This window comes from Ischnura elegans, chromosome 6 (assembly GCF_921293095.1).
Source record: "Ischnura elegans chromosome 6, ioIscEleg1.1, whole genome shotgun sequence".
NCBI classification, from domain to species: domain Eukaryota; kingdom Metazoa; phylum Arthropoda; class Insecta; order Odonata; family Coenagrionidae; genus Ischnura; species Ischnura elegans.
In genome coordinates, this window is record NC_060251.1 from 111,385,905 (window position 1) to 111,404,606 (window position 18,702).

An 18,702-nucleotide genomic window follows, 5' to 3' on the forward strand; every position below is an offset into this window, starting at 1 on the left:
AATTCGCCTGCCTACCCCTCCACTCCCTGGAAGAATCCCTCCCCTCAAAATACTGCTTGTCCTGAAATGGGGAGCTCTCTTTCTGATCGTGACCTGCTGGGAGTCACATGTCTTGTGAGGCATTGTCGCGTGGTTGGCGGTCGCAACATTATTGGTGGGGAGCGTATTCTCAATAACTAGACAGTGGATTAATTCAGGAGTTTTTAATATTCAGATACACTGGACGATCAGGCACAGTGGATAAGGGGGAATTGAGGACTCACATGAGTTCGGCGGCAGACGAGACCTGGGACGGACGGCGACTCGGGTGCGGACGGTACGACGGCTCCTGGCGAGGCTGGGAAGGCAGGAAGGAAGTCCGGAGGAGGTCGGACAGCGACCCGCGACCGGGGAAGGGAGGATGCCCGGAGGAGGTCGGACAGCGACCCGCGACCGAGCAAGGGAGGATGCTCGGAGGAGGTCGGACAGTGACCCGCGACCGAGCAAGGGAAGGAAGGAACAAGGTTCTGGCCGGAGGACGGCGCCTCAATATAAGTAAATCCTGAGGAGCAAAGGTTGCAGGTACCGCTCGAATTGATAGGAAGGTCATTGCCCGGGGTGGGGGAGGGGTTGAGTGAGTGACTAGTCGGCCTCGTCACAGGGGGAAGAGAATAGCCGGCTCGCGATAATGGTGATACCCTTTTCCGCGAAACCGAAGTTCCGCGAGTCACTCCGACAGCATGAGATTTTTAGAGCAATTTTCTGCTGGTATTTAGCTGGTAATGTTTCCTCTGGGATCATGAATTACTATCATTGTTTTCTGTAATACTTCTGATTTTTTGAATACTCTACTTTGAATAGATATCGTACGGTAATAACTCGTAAATTATTTTTGGCTACCTTTTTCTTGTGAGCTGTTTTTCTTGTTTGTGGAGTCTTTCCCTGATTCCAGCATGTGACCGACGGTTGGAGTATTTCCCTTGTCTGGACTTACGTGAAAAATCAACCAGATTTTACGACGTAACGTTACAATGCATGAAAAAGAGTTGGCAATAATGTACTAGTCTAAACCGCACTATTAAAAAAATAAATCTAGCAAAGTAAGAATGCAAAAATATGCCGTTAGTTGGGTTACCTTCACGTCCTTAAACCAACATGGAGCTACCTATGATATACATTGATTCACTCGTATTGGACATATTAACCTCTATTAATATCCCTAATTGTAAGAGGAAAAAAGGAATTTAGAATCATAGGTTGGCGATCAATTCATCTATTTTTTTATTATTAAAAAAAATTACAAACGTTGCTATCAAGGCATTCAGCATACTGCCTCGGGATATGAAATTAAAAACTTCAAATAATTTTAAAAACATGGCCCGGAAATGGTTGTTTCCATTCTCTTCATAGAAACCATTAATTTAAAAAATAATGGACAGAAGATGACAACAATGCCCCCCGGATTGAACAGCTATATAAGCGCAGAAGGGAAGGCCTGCAGTTCATTTCTGCTCAGAGGACGATGGAAGAGTGTTACATTAAGTAACGAGTACATTACGAAAAACATTAGCCACGAATTTTCTCACTCGGCTGGAAACCCAAGAAAAAACAATATCATATAAAAAAACTTATTAGAGACAGCAATATGGTTGATTGCCTTTCAGAAATATTAACTTCTCAAACACCTTGTCGGACATTTTTGATCTTTCTGATTTCAAAATAAAGTTACCCCATGAAAATAGTCTCTCCACTGGACCAGAAGAACATATTGGGGTATTGTATTTAATAAAAAGTTTACGAATATTAGGATAGCCCTGAGTAAAACATTTGAAGGTTTTATCTGAATCAGCCATAAAAGAAGCAAACTCTAACTCACTTCGAGATGTCTTGCTTTTACTTGGTGAGGCTAAAACATAAAAATCTGAGTCCTCTTCACTATTACTGTGGATAGATGGTGTGCCATTATTCTTGACTTCTTCCAAACAATTTAGGCACAGGTTAGTAATTCGCTTACTATCAATATCACTCACATTATTTGGCAACCAAAGCATTTTGAACTGAGGGTGGAATGCTGCTGCCAGTATTGCATCATTCACTTCTGGAGATAGATTATAATATTTGCCAAAACGAGTGTTCAGAGCGGTCAACAACTCAGGAATTAAATATAAGGTATAGAGCAGTGGCTTCTCCAGCTGATCCGCAAGTTTCTTGCGTATTGAAAATAATGTGGGTAGAAGTTGTCCATAGAAACAGCTGTTCCCACTTTGAAGCACATCAATGGCTTGTGCAATTGGTCGCAAGCAAGCAATGAATTCTTCCATATAGTCAAATTCTGTATCAGAGAATAATTGCTTCGTGTCCAGTTTCCGTAACACATCATTCATTTTTGGCCTCAATTTTACAATTTGAGAAACTGCATCAAACAGTGAATTCCACCGAGTAGGGCAAGGGTATACGAGACTACAATCAAGAATTTCAGTAATAATTTCTGAAGATTTAGGCTTACGTGATGCATTCCAGATATAACTACACTTTGCCATTACAGATTTGTGCAAGCGATTAACCAAAGATTGAGAGTTCTTGAGAATTTTTGTTAAATCTGTTGTTGCAATTAAGGATAATGTATGAGAAAAACACCGCAAATGTTTGGGTAAAAACCTGTCTTCTTCTAGATCTTCACATGCCATATTTATTGAGCCAAAATTCAGATCAATGCAAAGCTCTTCAATGTCGCTATCATCTTCATGCATGGGCAAATCTGCAAACAATACGAAAACTGATTCAGCAAAGACATTGAATTTTTATGCATAAATTGTACTGTAAGAAATTCGTCAATAATAGTATCATATTATTGTCTTAAGTTATTACCATCGCTGTCTATATTTATTATTTCACTGCAGCCAAACTCTTTGAATGCCTTTACGAAGTTAGACCCATTATCCGTAATCATTGTGGCAACTTTCTCATTGTTTAACCCAAAACTGATGAAAATATTGAGTAGAGTGTCTGCTATATTCTTGTAATCATGTGTGCCTTTAAATCGAACACATGATAAAACAGCACTTTCACGAGTCAATGTTTCATCATTTATCTGGAAACATAAATCAGTTAGCATATTTGATCAATGAATAAATAACGCTAAGGCCACAAAAGGCTTTATATAATATTATTTTACAATTTACCCAATGAGCTGTGACACCAAGGAAGCTTCTATGTTTCGTGGACCAAATATCTGCAGTAGAAGTCATAAATTGAATTTCTGTAAATTTGCTTGCCAAATTTTGGTTTACATTTTCAAACATGAGGTTTAATTTTCGACCCATTGTTCTCCTTGACATGATCTGAACCGAAGGATCAATATCTATCAAAGGATAAAATACATCAGCACATAAAGTAAAAACAGAGTGTATTAGAAAAAAGTTGATGTAGGACGTCATTAGAAATGTGAGAAATACCATCACAGAGTTCATCGTATTATCAATAAATTCCCTTAACCACTTGCTGGCCTGAGAAAACTTACGTTGAAACATTCGCATAAAATTTTCATCTTCCACAGTGCGGACAGGCTTCATGCTATGAATAATGTAGTGCATTATATCTTTGTTCAGCATTTCATTATTGATTTTCACTCTCATGCATTTGGAAGAAACAAAGTTAGTAATTTTCTTCTGCTGAATTTCACCAGTCCGTTTGGCATTCTTCTGTGATTTATATTTGTTATAACTTTGTAATGCGTTGTGAACCAACTAAAAAGCAATGATGATGCATTATTTTAATAAATTTGGAATCAATCATACTGTTGTCAATAAAAAGTTGATCATTTTTTCGTACTTTAAGATGCCGAGTAAAATTTGAAGTGCTGCCTACCACTCCTTTAACCACTTTGTTTACAGGCAAGCAAAGCTGACATTGGGCAGAAATATATTTCTCAGATTGACTTACAATTTGGAAAAATTTTCCATCAAAAATTAAATTCGATGGGGCACGGTAATTGGTACCACCTTCAGCAACGTTATCACTAAGACCATGATTTACCTCACCTGAAATGACACGAATTCTATTATAAAAATCACTTTGTTGTGTTTACGAATTTGAATTAGTGAAATGATTAATAAAAGTAGAGTAAGAATTATAGGTAAGCATAAACTGCAATAACAACTTACTGGTACTGGCCATTTCTCCAGACTGCCTTCTTGACATTTTCTTTGACTTGTGTCTTGCTATTTTCAAATTTCATTTCTATCTTGTCATCTTGTTCAAAACAATTGAAAGTCACATTTGAACGAATTTACAGTGCAAAATATATTTTTGAATTATCCGAGTGGTTGCACTTCTGACTTGTACGTATACAGCAGTGAAATTAATTCGTGATTCGTCAGTGAATCGTGAGCTGCATCACAAATATTCGACTCACGAATCACCTCAACTAGTAAAAAAAGAGTCGACTCACGGTTCACGAATCACGAAAAAAAAATGATCCGAATCACGAATCACAAATCACAGTTTGTGATTCGCGAATCATGATTCGTGATTCATGAAGACGAATCATGCCCATCCCTGGATGCAGATGATCACCATAAAACTTTTATTAACAAAAGGGCCTACTACATATGCACCGTGGTGTCTTTATTTACGAAATAATTTGCCAAAAACTTCCGTTTTTGAGTCTTAAAAATCCCAAATAAGCAGGGGGGAAATCCCCCGCCCTTTGGTCCAAAGTTAAATCCGCCTTTTGTATCAGGCGCATCACCGTAGGTTGTGAAATAGTAGATCGTTTCTTCCCTTTCTTTTCATTTGGCACAATACGTATATTGAAAATAGAAACTAAGCGCACAAAAATTAAAATACACGTACAAAACGAACTGAAAAACTAAACACAATTATGGAGAAAAGAAAGAACCGCACGGAAAGTTCACTCGAAGCGCGTTGCAAGACGGTATTTTTTAAAGAATTAAAATGAAAATACGAATATTCCAACGTACCTGACTTTGTATTTAAACTCTCATTGTGTAGTAAATCGATAAAGGAACCACTATTCTTGTTCAGCCAAGCACTGAAGAGTTTGTGATATTATTATCATAAAAGAGTGTTTTCTTCTTCTAATTTCTTTTTCTGCGCGCCGCTTCTGTAAACACGTTTCATGTTAACACTTCAAAGAGGATGAAACTCTCTCACTAACCAAACCAGCATTCACTGAGCTACTAAGGTGTACTAAGGATTTCGCAATCTGTGTGAGGAAAAATAGAGAATATTTTTGTGCGCGCGTAGCTTCCCCCCTCCAACAAATCTTCCTTCCATACTTCCTGGGAGAACTACTTGGCACTGATTCCCACGGTACCCTTTGTTAAAAAATCATACAACAGATATGTGTAACTATACTCAGACATTGTAATCTGATATTTTTTTTCTCGACGAATGAATTGGGGTATCGACTACTCAGAAACACCTGCGGGGATATCGGGTTTCGCTACGGAACTGAAGGCTTTGGGAAGAGCGGACTAGGGAAAAAAATGGAATGTCACATGATCCGTAGTGGTCCCCAAAATATACTGGTATAAGCCCTTGAGGTTGGCACCTTGGTCTCATCTCACGTGGGAGATTCACACGAACTCGTCGTCTTATTCGGACTAAGCGTGGGACAGGAGAGGGAGAAGAGACGCGATCAGCGCCCCAGCGCCCAACGTCTCACAGGCAGAATGGGCAGCAGTTTTCAAGATAGAACAGTTGAATAAAGACGTTGATTTTTAAGACGAAATTCGTCAACTCGCTGGTTTAAAACGGAATATCATTGAAACATTGAAAAAAAAATCTGAAAGCATAAAATCACAATGAATATTTTATTGGAATGAAATAAAAATTTCTTCAAAAAGCACAGTAATTAGTAACTTGGCCGCAAATCGAGGGATCTGAGTTCAAATCCCGGTCAGGGCGGATGATTTTTCCTCTCAGAAATTTCGCACAATTCTGCTAATAGATTTTTTCTTGAGGTTTCTGGCCGCTTTTAAAATGGACTGCATGCTGCTGAAATAAGGTTTCCCTCCGCTAACTGGTGTTTCTGGAGAAAATATGATGAATGGAGTTAGAATGAATGGCAGATGAATGAATGCCAATCGGATGATTCAGTATGGACTTTTTGATTAAATGGACTTTTGGCTAGCAAAATAAGTCAAAGGAAAGTCAATTGTAGCTATACTTCTTAAAAGTAATATCCTCAACACAATTTAGCGACATTATGCTATATATCCTCACTAACCTCGGAACATATGTCATGCAGAAAGAGGTACATAGTTATTTAAATTATAATCCGTATTTCTGCCGAGATAATGTTCTCTGTGCAATTCGAAATGGGCCATACTTGCAATGAGTAAAAAATATATCGTGCAAACGTAAAATGAAAACAATGCTACCGGCGGTAACACTTGATTGAAGTCAAAGATTATCAATTTTAGAAAACATGTTAGTCTATTTAAGATATAAATATAGGGACAACTGGTATAAGCATTGAGATAAAATGTTAAAGCAAGGTTTACAAAATGTTGATATCAAGGCATTGATAATTTTAAAATAACCTCCTGCATACTTAAACTGCTTAAATATTAATTTCAAAAGTCAAATATGATATCCATTTTGACTTCGGAAATATCTCCTAAAAATCTTAACCTGTTCACCTTCTTGTTACATAAGGTGAAGGGAAATTTTCAGCATTTACAGCAATATAAGTGTAAGTGGCTAATGTGCTTCTCCGATCGCATTAAAATTTAGTTCCTTTAGCTTTCGATATTTGAAACTATTTTGGTGTTTATATTGGAAATGAATAAATAATACTTTGTAAGGTTCACTATTATTTTAACAAGGGAACCTTTCCGATATATGTCCTCACTGTCATATGTGTGTATAAATATAAGAGGTATGTGAGATCAGTCACCTGAAGATGTAACCACGTTACGAAACCCGGGTCGTGCACATTTTAAAATAATAGTGAACCTTACAAAGTTTTATTTCTTTATTCCCAATATAGAGTGGTTTCACAAAGTAAAGCCTGAAGTTATCAGTTATATGGTCCGACGTTTAACTCTATGACCTTAGACCCCCATTATGACTTTCGGGGGTCAAAAAAATCTCTTATACGGATTTATGAACTGAAAAACCGACTTTGGCACCCTTTAAAACCTATGGTTCGACACGCTGGTGGTCATGATGGCCGGACGTTAACCCCCATTGTGACCCTCGGAGGTCAAAAAATCAACAATACGGATCTATGAACTGCCTAACCGACTTTGGCACCCTTCAAAACCTATGGTTCGACACGTTGGTTGTCACGATAGCCGGACGATTACCTCTATGAACTTTGACCTCCGTATTAACCTTGGAGGTCAAAGTATGATGAAGTGAATAATACGGATATTTGGACAATACAATTGACTTGGGCACCCTATAAAACCCATGGATCGACACCTTTGTAGGTATGCTATTCTTTTTGCCACCCTTACGACCTTGAAGGTGACCTTACTGGGTAAACGGTTAAATTTTTGCAAATAAAAGTGTTGTTTTCGGGTTTCTCGTGCCAGAAAACCTAAGAATTGATATCTTGGTCAATGGAATTCAGACTTTTTTCTATCTCGATTTTTTTTAATCATTGAAACCCCGTAATGTAAATTCAAATTTTTGGTTTGGACCCACGTTGTGAGGCCAAAAGGTCAAAATTTTAAAATTTTGCTTACACTCAACAAAACATAGGACTTTTCCCTATAAGTGTGCAAATTTTCATGAATATTACTTGATGCAAAGTTACTAAAATTAGAGGTCAAAAATGACACACGACCCTTGGGACAGTCTGTATTTTGGTGTTTATAATCGCAATGCCGTGCATCTTCATATTACCCCTACAACTAACTCCTCGGTTGAAGCGGTCAAGTAATGGGTTTCCCTCGCTCAGTTCGCAGCGTCTATGCATTTGTTCCTAGCACCGCAAATACTTCAGCACCTCCTCATCTCAGCACAATAGCATTCATAATATCTCTACATGTATATTGTAGGCTATGATTATTGCATGTTACATGCATATTACCTGGACTAAAACGCAGTTCTAAAATATCATTTCTAAAATATTAATGCAGCTCTGCACTGAAAGAAAAAATTGGTTGTGATATCCAAGAGTTGGATCCCACACCCAAATTAAATGGATGCTGGGGCGCCATCCATTTAGTTGGATGAGGCAGCCATTTTAAATGGCTGGGTAAGAGATGGCTGTGACAACCAACTCGTTGGATACCACAGCCAGCGTCGTTGGGTCTTACGCCCATCTATATTGGATGCCGCAGCTTTGGGAAATTGTTGCCGTAGCGTTTAATGAATGGGTAATATTTTAGCGGATATTATTATTATCACTAGTGACACCAGTGTAGTAGCGAGAGGGGAGGTCCGGGGCGTCTGGACCCTCCCCCGAAATATGGAAACACAATTGCTTTCCTTCACAAATGAAAATATTGAAAAATCATGAATTTACAAAAAAAGTTCTCTGAAAAATGAAGTTTTTTAGATTTCGAATAGTTTTGTACTATTCAAAATCAGTCACTTCTCTCAGAACTCTGTCGATCAAAAATTCCCCCCTGGTTTTTGACCACCCCGAACGAAATTCTTGGCTACCCCACTGAGTGAGGCCATATGAAAGTAACATTATATTATCCTTACAAGATATTTCTTCTGCCACGTTCACTTCCGACGAACAGTCGAAAAATTTACCGTTAATTAGAGTTATAAAATGCATTTGGTTACCAAAAATGGCAGTTTACCATAAATTTTGGGATTCGTCATTTTGCACTGCAACTCATTATCTTTAAGAATAACTCACCTCAGGTCACACTATGAAATCTAATGCCTTAAATATTGCATTTAGGTTAATTAATAAAAGATAAAAATGATATTTTAAGATACGCCTTTATTAAAAAATGGAAGAAACTTTTTATAAAGAAATATAAAAAGTACATATGCCAAAGATACTCTTGAAAATTTTCCGCATTTTTCCAAACAGAACATTCAACAATGCCAGATTTATCCACCCTGCCAAGACATCATCATCATCATAACATTCAATATTCCGTACACTTTCCTTCCTCTCCTGCAAATCTGTGTGACTTGCTTTTGACTTTTACATCAATGAAATAATTGGTTTTAAACTGTAGTAACCTAGCCCAATATGTCATTTAACCCCAAATTATCTTCAAGAATTCCAAATAGAGTAAAAAAAATCTATGCTTGCCAACCTCTGCATCAGCCTCATTTCCATACCTATGCATACAATTTATGCCTTCCACAAGGATGTTAAAGACCTTAGAGTTTTTGTATTTTTTCTATTTGTACAATGAGAAAGAAGAGCTAATAAGATATTCCCTAATAATGAGGTGTTTTTGGCGAGGAATAGAAGTATAAGTGCCCCTCATCTTCTAGCCGTCCTTTTACCTAGTTCATGTTTATCAATTAAAAAATCTACATTAGTTTCCGGTGACGCACTCTCCCTAAAGGCAAAGGGACTTTTGTCTGACAGAAAATGTCCACTTGGGCCTGGTTTAAGTGGCTTCGAAGGGCTCATATGAGAGCGGAGATTCTAACTGCTTCCATCTGTGGCTAAAAGTTTTCTACTTTTACTAACCGGCATTTATTTTCTATTTCATCATGGCAACGATTACGAAGGCGTGACTACTTTAGACGTGATTACTCCAGGCGTGGTCATTTATATCCGCATGGGACCTATGAGACCTATTAGTGTCTCGTGAGTTTACCACACATTAATATTAGGCTCTCAAGGAGATGGTCCGTGACGTTTCTTGTTTACTTAAATGCATTTTTTTGACCTCAATTTCGTCCCTCAGCTGAATCAGTCTTAGTGGACCATGGCATTAGTGGACTATCTCTCTTAAATCGTCCTTCTAGTAACGGCAAGATTCTCGAGAAGAACGGAGTGAAATGAGTTCACACACGATTTTCAAGGAATTAACTGTGCGTACTTTTGATTCATGTGTTGAAGATGAAGTTTTTCAGTGCTTCTTGTACATTCAAATGGTTTGAAGTTGTGTGTGTTCGTTTTCGTTTTCTTTGAAAGTGTGGTTTAATAGGCAAAAGTTGTGCCGATTCTGTTCTCAGTTAGCCTGTTATTTTTGTTTGCATTTTTAGACTACCTGTTTTATGTCACCTCTAGTTAATGTAATTCAAAAGAGTCCTTTTCTTTCTTAAGTGGAATATTTACCTCCTATAACTTCAGGAAGAAGTGCAAAACATAATAGATAAAAACTTCCCAAAAACTCAGTCATTCCAACCCCTGTTTCGACATATACACAGTTCAACAGCCAAATATCGGGAATAGATATCAGGAAGATGAAAATTCTGCAAAATGTAAGTACAAATTTAATAAGTGGTAGTCCAAATTCCATGGTATAAATTTTGAATAATGATTAGAATGCTAGAAACATTAGAGCTGGAGGTTTCACCAATTTTCCGATGTCTATCACATAAAATTACCCAAGATATTTTAAATACAACTAATTAATGTAATACTTGAGGCAACGTATGAGCACGTGTAACGCATATTTTGCTTAGGGCACTTGTTAGGGGCTAAACATAAATGAAGGCGTATGTGTACACAAACATCGTAGTCCCTCAAAATTTCTTAGAAAACATAATTTTGGCTGTAGCCATCACTGTATCGCGAGCATATTCAAATTTGACTTGTGGCAAATCTTGGCAAGGGGCTCACACTCACAATAGAAATTTGATGACATATATAGTCACGTACATATATCAAATGATCTTCACGAAAAAGATTTTCAATAGTCACAAAATTCATAAATACATTAAGGTCAATTCAAATAATAAATGATAGTCTACATCCTTTTAAAATGATACTACCTTCGTGCTTCCGAACATGAAGTATTTTATCACCTTTCATTTACTTTTTCTGAAGGCCTAATGGGAGGCACTTGACATTCAACGTCCTCTCTCGTCAACATCATTAGGTTTGTATAGTCAATGTATTCATCTGCAAAAAGAAATAACTATGCCATTAAATATACTCATGCTGGAAAAAGAACTTATTTAAGATTCCATTTTTAATTATTTCTTAGATCAAAGAAAGAATGCTGTTAGTTTAGATGATAAGGTAATACTCTTGCTAAATAGTGTTATTGACCATACTTAAAATCTCTACACCATTAAATACGTGTTTCGTTCATTGGTTCCTCTTTTACAGTTAGTTGCCTAGGTTATACATGAAAAGTCAGCAACTTCCTACTCTTAGCACAAGCCATTAATGCATTACATAAATCAGCATCTTTTTTTGCACGTGTAAACATCAAGAGTAAGTATATCAGGAGAAAAATGGTAGAAAAAATTCTGTGATATGTTACACAGCTTCGAATACGGGCAGAAAAGGTCTATATCGACCTGAGTTCTAAATTTCGTGATACACAGTTCTGAATTGCAGTTCATACGCATGATATTCTATGCATTTAGGGTACAGGCCTTGAATAATTAGTGTACAAGTGACTGCATTTCACCTTGCATAGTGATACTCAGGCTATAGTTTACATGAAATTATCATTGATAATGAATTCCATAAATTATAACTATCAAGTACTTTTCCACAAATTTTTATATCATTATAGCCTTTTTTGAGTCACATGATGTCACATCTTTCATGCGAGTCTGGCTTCTGGTGATGATCCTCGAGTTGACACATTTAGTGGATATTGAATTTGTGGAAAACTGCTTGAAAATTTTCGTTAATGGATTAATTGAGAATTCCAATATATCATTTAGTAGTAGTGATATTATGCTACACATGTACTAAATGCAAGCTAAAATGTATTCATTCATTTAGTAACAAAAACCATAATTTATATGGCAGTCATTGAAAATTGACCGGAATTATTTTCGAGAAAACAAGGGTTAAAAACACAATATCCAACCTGAGGATAACATCAAATAACAAGATAAAACCTTTAACGGCGAAATATAATAAGAGTTGCGCATAGTAACGGAAGTACAACTAGCAAGCTTACCAGTAAATTTTCCCACGAGACTGGTCAGGTCCAAAGTATCAAGAAAATCCCTAGTTTGGCTATCCATATCTTCTCGTCTTCAAGTGTTCTAAGAATATAAAAAAGTATTATGCTAATGGATGGCTATATTTTCACAAATGCTAGAGCAAACAGAAAAACCATTTACTTACCTCCAAGCACGCTAAACATGTGCACTTAAGAACTGTATGGGATTTTATCGCTAGATGGCTCTGGCGTAGAAGCAATATTTACCACCGAGTTGGCTGTGGGATCCAACTGTTGGATGAGCGATCTCTTCAAGATTGGTGTGGGGACCAACGCGTGGACCCTACAACCAAGTTGCGAGCGTCCAATTTAGTTGGATAGTACACCCAATCGCGTTGGCTGCCGTGTCTTTTGCAGTGGATACTGCATCCAACTTTCACTTACCCAATTAAAATTGGATGCCACATCCAATCCTTTTTTGAGTGTGATATTGTTGTATTATGCGCTTTGCTAGGTTCAGTCAACATGATAAGTTTTTTTTAGCGATGAGAGAATAATTATCAGACCTGTTTTTTTATTACTTGAGAAGTCTCTCCTCAGGGACTAATTGATGGATTTCCAAACGTAATCATTTGTATTCAATGTTTTCTATTATTAATTTCAATTATTTGAACTTAAGGGCATTCGATTTTATGATCTCAGATATCGACGTATAAATCTTTCTCGTGGAACTCGAAGTTTACCGAGTCCAAACCACTTCCCTTATCATAGACATATTTTTACAATCAGTTGGGAAGAAGAGAAATGATACATTTTTAAGGCTTTAGTTTTTGATGCGATAATGTATTTATCAGCATTATTGACTGGTAAGAATTGAATCAATGCCCTCTCACAAGATTAATTGAATGTAGTGATATATTTTTTATTTCTATACAAGCGAGTTCACAAAATTTCATTGAGTTTGAGCCTTTAACCCAAATATGCAAGCTAATCCATTTTGAAAACAGGTGACTGCAAAATTAGTTTCCTTGTGAATCTCATCGTTGCAAACAAATCCCTACGTATTTCATGGGGGAATATGTAATTGCATTGGTATCATCACGTGAACGAATCGCTTACATTAAAATGATTCCATTACCTACACCGTAGAGTGAATATTTCGGCATTATCCATGATTGTAAGTCATGACTAAATATTTAGATTAACGAGGCTACGAATAAATCAATTAATTAATTAGGCCTCACGAAGAGTTTCGTTGTATCGAATAACGATTTAATGCTTTAAAGAGCGCTAATTGGTTTGGGAAATAAATTTCGAATTATTTTTTTTTGTTTTAAGCAGCAGATTTTTCCCTCGATATATTTTATTTCATGTAGATAATGCTAATCCGCCATTAAATCTTATTACCTTCGCCTGATTTGTGTTATTCACGGCTCCGATTCCGAAGACCGCTGAAAAAGGATTCGTCGTTCGCGGGTAGCGCTCATATATATCCTGGAAGCATAATCCCTGGATCGTAGGTAATTGAATTTATGGCGCTAAACCAGAAGGAATGGAACGCGAGGACTAATTGAACGATTTCGCTCTCCAAACGATTGATTGGCGTTGCGATGAATAGTAGCCCCCCCCCCTCTCCGATAAATATTTTCCCTTTGGCGTCTTTGCTGCAGATTTATCCATGCCTTGAGACACATCGGCAATGGAGTTACAGCCGTGCTGCTATAAATGATAACATTCTTAATAGGACGAAGTAGCAAAGGTAAAAAAATACATTACAAATAGTTGGCAAGGAAATAAATTATTTTTTTATTTTTCTAGTGATGCATTGTTCTAAAGGATGAAATGATTAATGATTTTATGTTTGTATTTTCCAAAAATTCTAATAAAAATTTGAGTAAGTTTTCAAATTTCCATTTAGGTGATTGGAAATTTCTTGAAAAATGCGACATTTTGAAATTTGGTGCTCGAGAAAAAATCCAATGTTCCGATGAATCCGAAGTAAGCATTACTCAGCTGTTTTTTTGTTTGTTTTCGGAAATGGATTTTAATTCCGGGTTCAAATCTCCGGGATATTTTTGAGAGACTGCCCGATCCCTGCTTGAGTGTTGTGTGGAGGACATTTCAAGTGCAACACTCCGTCCGTCGGATGGTACGTTTAGCCGTGGTCCCCTTGGCGGCTTTAGTTTAGAGCAGGCTAATTCCGACGCCGGGTTTCTCTCCACCCTTCCTTCGCTAACATACCAGTGGCACAAATTACCTTGGCTGATGGCTAGATGGCTTTTCAATCTGTTGGTTTTGGTTCAAATCCCGGTTTTGGCGGAGAGTTTTGACGAAATGCCCGATCCCTGCTTCAATACTCCGAAGGGGGCGCAGCACTCAGTCCGTCAGAAGGCGTAATCTTCTCAATATCTTTCGTTAATAACAGGCCAATGCAGATGCTGGGTTTCAATCCACCCTTATAATATAGCTCCCTACACTTTCCTCATGGTGCATATGACCTCAACTGTCAGTCGCCTCCTCCAAATACCATACCATCGAAATATCACGATGGAAGGTGGAGATGTCAATTAATTAACTTTTGTGCTATAACCCGTCTCGTGGCTTAACCCTTAGAGTGTCGGGGAGCGCTATCGCGCTACTCCTATCTCTCGCGAAAAGTGCCAGGAACGCGATAGTGCTCCTCCTGTAATGTCTCTCTTAGATGCTGATAGTTCATTAATAATTCAATAGTCAGTGTTCATTTTATTTTAACATTAACTATTTTCTTTTAATTATAAAAATTAACTCATGTTGCCAAAACTTCGTAAAATAATAAGTACGTTAATAAGGTGAAACCACATGTAACAAAGATTTCTTAAAGTTTTTTGAATGTATACCTTCAGTTGTTTTAGAGACCTAATTCTTTTTCCTAACCTACTTCAAAATCAGCAAAAATGCCTTGGCACTTTTAGCATAGTGTATGGAAAACCAGTTGGTACTCAAAGGGTTAAAAGTCAAGGTTTCCTCTCCTCTGCCGAGGGCCTTTTCAGAACTAATAGAGCAGAGGTGAAGAAAGGTTCACTCTTAAGCCACAAGACGCTAGTTATAACACAAAAGTTTTAAACCCATTGACAAATAATGAAGGTGGTAATATTTTGGTGTTCGTGGTCCTCGCTTCGATTCCCGGCGGCGCCTTCTCTCCTGCCTGCGTCCGCCGCGATGGTTTGACCGACAGACGCCGCACTTCATTATCGATCTCTGCAGCTCAACTCTCCAATCTTCCCCCCTCCGCTCACAGTACATATACCTGCCCTCCTTCGCACCCCATTCCACACTCCCCGTCTCTCTCCCTACCTCTATCTCTCTCTTCGTCAGTTTTAAGCTTTAATTACTCGAAAAGCTTTCTTGGAAGAGGGGTTTTCCCTTTGATGATGTTTCAACTTGCCACTCCACCACAACACACCAAACTTCGCCGCGGCAATTTTTAAATTGAGGCTGTTTTTCCCCCTCTCTCTTCTCTCTTCGCGTGGAATTCTTCCGCTAGCCGCCGCCGTAGTGGTGATACGATAGTATTGGCAGCAACCCCTCGCTCGAATCCACCCCCGATCACGTACCATTACTTCGAAAGATTGGATTGACTGTATTCCTGGGGCGGCGTGCGCGGCACGCTTTGCTTTGCCGCTATGGATTTAGCGGATCACGGGAAGCGTTTACCAATATTAGTGTTTCGTCTTGCGCGCGTGTCATCCATTCCATTTTGATTCCATTACTTCCAGCCCACGGAGTGGGATACGGAAAATTCCTCAAGTTTGATCGTTCATCATTTTTTCTCCTTCAAGGTGTTGTCTTGTGTGATTGATTTATGATCTCCTAAACTTCCGCCTCCTTGAGAGATTTTTAAATGCCAGAAGACCCTGAATAATTTTTATTCGTTCTCATCGAAATGAAAGAGTGCTTGAAATGCGATAGTATTTCCAATATGATTGCACGAGTCAAATGGCCTCAAACATATGTATGAATATCCGGAACAACGCAATGTCTTACTGTTCCAAAATGGAGTACTCTTGCCACATGAATTATATATCTTAAAATAACTTAAAAATTTTTTACTTTCATTGTTTATGTACCTGAAATACTGGTGCGTTATCGAGAAATGATTTTTAAATTTGTGTACGTTACTTGGCGATTAGATATTTAAAATTCACTATTGCTATGATGGATAGAAATTGTCGTAAAAGTTTTGAAATGCATCAATTTCTTGTGCATAGTATTTACCACTACTTGAATTTTGTTATGTGGAGCGCTCTTGTATGGTTTTCAGTTAGTCTGTGAAAGTCAGAATCGCTTCTAAATAAGTTTCGACCATATCTGCCAAAAACTCGGAGTGTCATAAGTGGCCGTTCTTCACAGCTTTAAGTTACTACTCTTTCCACCATTATTATTTTTTATTTTCTAAGGATTTTCAAAAGATGATGAATGTCTCCATAATAAGCCATTCAAAATTGCTATTGCCTTTTTTCCTTCATTACATCTATCTTTGATGCCTGCCTTCATCTTCCTCTTCTTCCCTTAATGACATAATTCAATTATTCTATTCAATTCTTTAATGAACTTTCCTATTTAACACAACTTTCATTTTCTTATTAGGCTACTAAATAATGTTTTTTCCGTGTATTTGAAATGCTAGTCACCTCTCCATGAATCATAGAATTTCGTTTTGGACAAAGAGTTGAACATTCCAAGTTTTACTTTACAGTCGCCAAGGCTTTTAATGGAAGTAAAAAATAAGTCCGAGAAAAATCTATATATTCCTGCTCACAAAGTTTACCTCGGTCAGTTACGAAACCGATTTCCATAGCAATCTGCAAAGGTAAAATGACAAACGGAACCTTTTATGTTCATATTATTACAAAACATGGATTTGGTGTGATTTTTTAGTGATGTGTAACCTCTATATTAACCTCTGTAGGCGCCATAAAACACGGTAGGATTGTAGCTCTCGGGCTTTGAATGAATGAATTCTCGGTAAAAGCGCAGTTGATTTAAATACAGATTAAAAAATTAATATTCTATGAAAAAAACATTTTTCATTGAACGAAAGGCTTGAAACCTCATTTCATAGAATAATTCAAAATCACACAATTCTCTTCCGAGAACGTATCCGGTCTAAGTAAATATAGTACAAAGTATATAAAAGAGGAATAACATGCAAAAAATTTTAAACATTTGAAATATTCAGGTATCGAACTTTAATTCCAAAACATACGAATTAAATAGAACATGCGAAATATTTAATAAAATTTTAAAGTATTCGGGTAAGGGTAAAGTATTTACCCTGTAGGTAAAACTACTTGAGGTAGATTCTGTGCCTAAATATTTACAATTTGCATTATTTTTTTAGGTTCTTTCTCTTATGCATGCTTTTTATTTAAATTTATATTATTTTAATTAATTTAAATTATTTATGACTCGAGAGGGAATTTTGGGATAGTTTTTTATATGCACTGAAGTTTTGAACCTAGAGTCTAGGATCTCCCAACAAAATCTTTAATCTATATTGACGATCGAATGCCTTTTTACCCAGCATTCAAACCTGAGAGCTACACCGTGGCCGATTTTTATATCAGGTTATTGATGATTATTTGATAATGCTGGGTTATACGATGCCATTGTGATATTGCATAAGATAAATAGAGAGTTTTACTTTTTTGGATTGCAGGCAGGCAGTTAAAAAATGACCTCAAACTTGGCCAACTGAGGAAATCACTGAAAAAAATATAATAGCCGTCACATGAAGGGGAGTAAGTCAATTGTTATACAAAATACCCATTTTCTCAAAATTGATCTATTATTACTTGCGTACTGCGGTCGTATTCTTGCAGGCATATCATAAATTCAGGTCTCATCTATTTTGGTCTCATAGGAGCATCAAAGTGATATTTTTGTACGAATGATCCATTTAAAATAGAATGATATTTTAAAAAATTGAGTCGGATGGCATTATATTTTCATGTGGTTTTATCAACCTTTAACCGTGTTTATTATTAATTAACGACAGAAAGGAGGAAAGTAAATACTTATGAGATGATTTTTTTTACTGTTTGTTTGATGAGTGAATACCTTTAATTATTATTTTATTGTACCTATGTTAGATTAAAGTATACTACACAAACGATGACCATGTCTTTCTATGATTGTTCTTTGAAGTGGGGAAATAACGTAATAAATATAAGCTTACATCTTTTCCGCATTCCAAATGATAGAGATGGTTTTCGGGAAGCTGCAATGCTCCAATGAGATTCTGTTGTGAGCCACTAAGATGCCATTGACATTGGTCACATTCATAGAAACTTCTCCTTTTTCGAATGGAATTTTTTTGTATATTCTCTTCAGTTAAATGGACATTCACAATTATTGACTCATGCGCTCAAAGCTTGAGTTATAATTATATTCAATATATCCCAAGCATCTTCATTGGCTATTGAATTTTCTTCATTTTGGTTCCCATTTTACTGTTAGATGACCCAGTTATAATAATCGGTTACTTATTGTCCTCAAATTTATCTGCATGACAATAACATATAAATGCCATCAAAACTAATGGAAAATGATTTTTATAGCATAAATTTCACAGGCTTTTTAGAAATAGCTTCCAAACTTATCCACCCCTTACCATTGTTAAAGATAATCACTATATCGTACTTTA

At 37.0% G+C, this 18,702-nt stretch overlaps 2 protein-coding genes across 2 annotated transcripts; both read right to left on the reverse strand.

Annotated features, from left to right (window-relative positions):
* Positions 1 to 1,045: 1,045 nt before the first annotated feature.
* On the reverse strand, positions 1,046 to 2,995 carry LOC124160432. The gene is made up of 2 exons (XM_046536284.1): positions 2,848 to 2,995; positions 1,046 to 2,737 (listed from the first exon to the last, which is right to left on the reverse strand). The coding sequence occupies exons 1-2, from the start codon at positions 2,927 to 2,929 to the stop codon at positions 1,611 to 1,613; spliced, it is 1,209 nt and encodes a 402-aa protein (XP_046392240.1). The 5' UTR covers positions 2,930 to 2,995; the 3' UTR covers positions 1,046 to 1,610.
* Positions 2,950 to 4,518, reverse strand: LOC124161447. The gene is made up of 6 exons (XM_046537768.1): positions 4,143 to 4,518; positions 3,811 to 4,019; positions 3,500 to 3,725; positions 3,162 to 3,340; positions 3,013 to 3,070; positions 2,950 to 2,960 (listed from the first exon to the last, which is right to left on the reverse strand). Exons 1-6 carry the CDS (start codon positions 4,177 to 4,179, stop codon positions 2,950 to 2,952), a joined length of 720 nt encoding a protein of 239 aa, XP_046393724.1. The 5' UTR covers positions 4,180 to 4,518.
* Between the last annotated feature and the right edge of the window lie 14,184 nt (positions 4,519 to 18,702).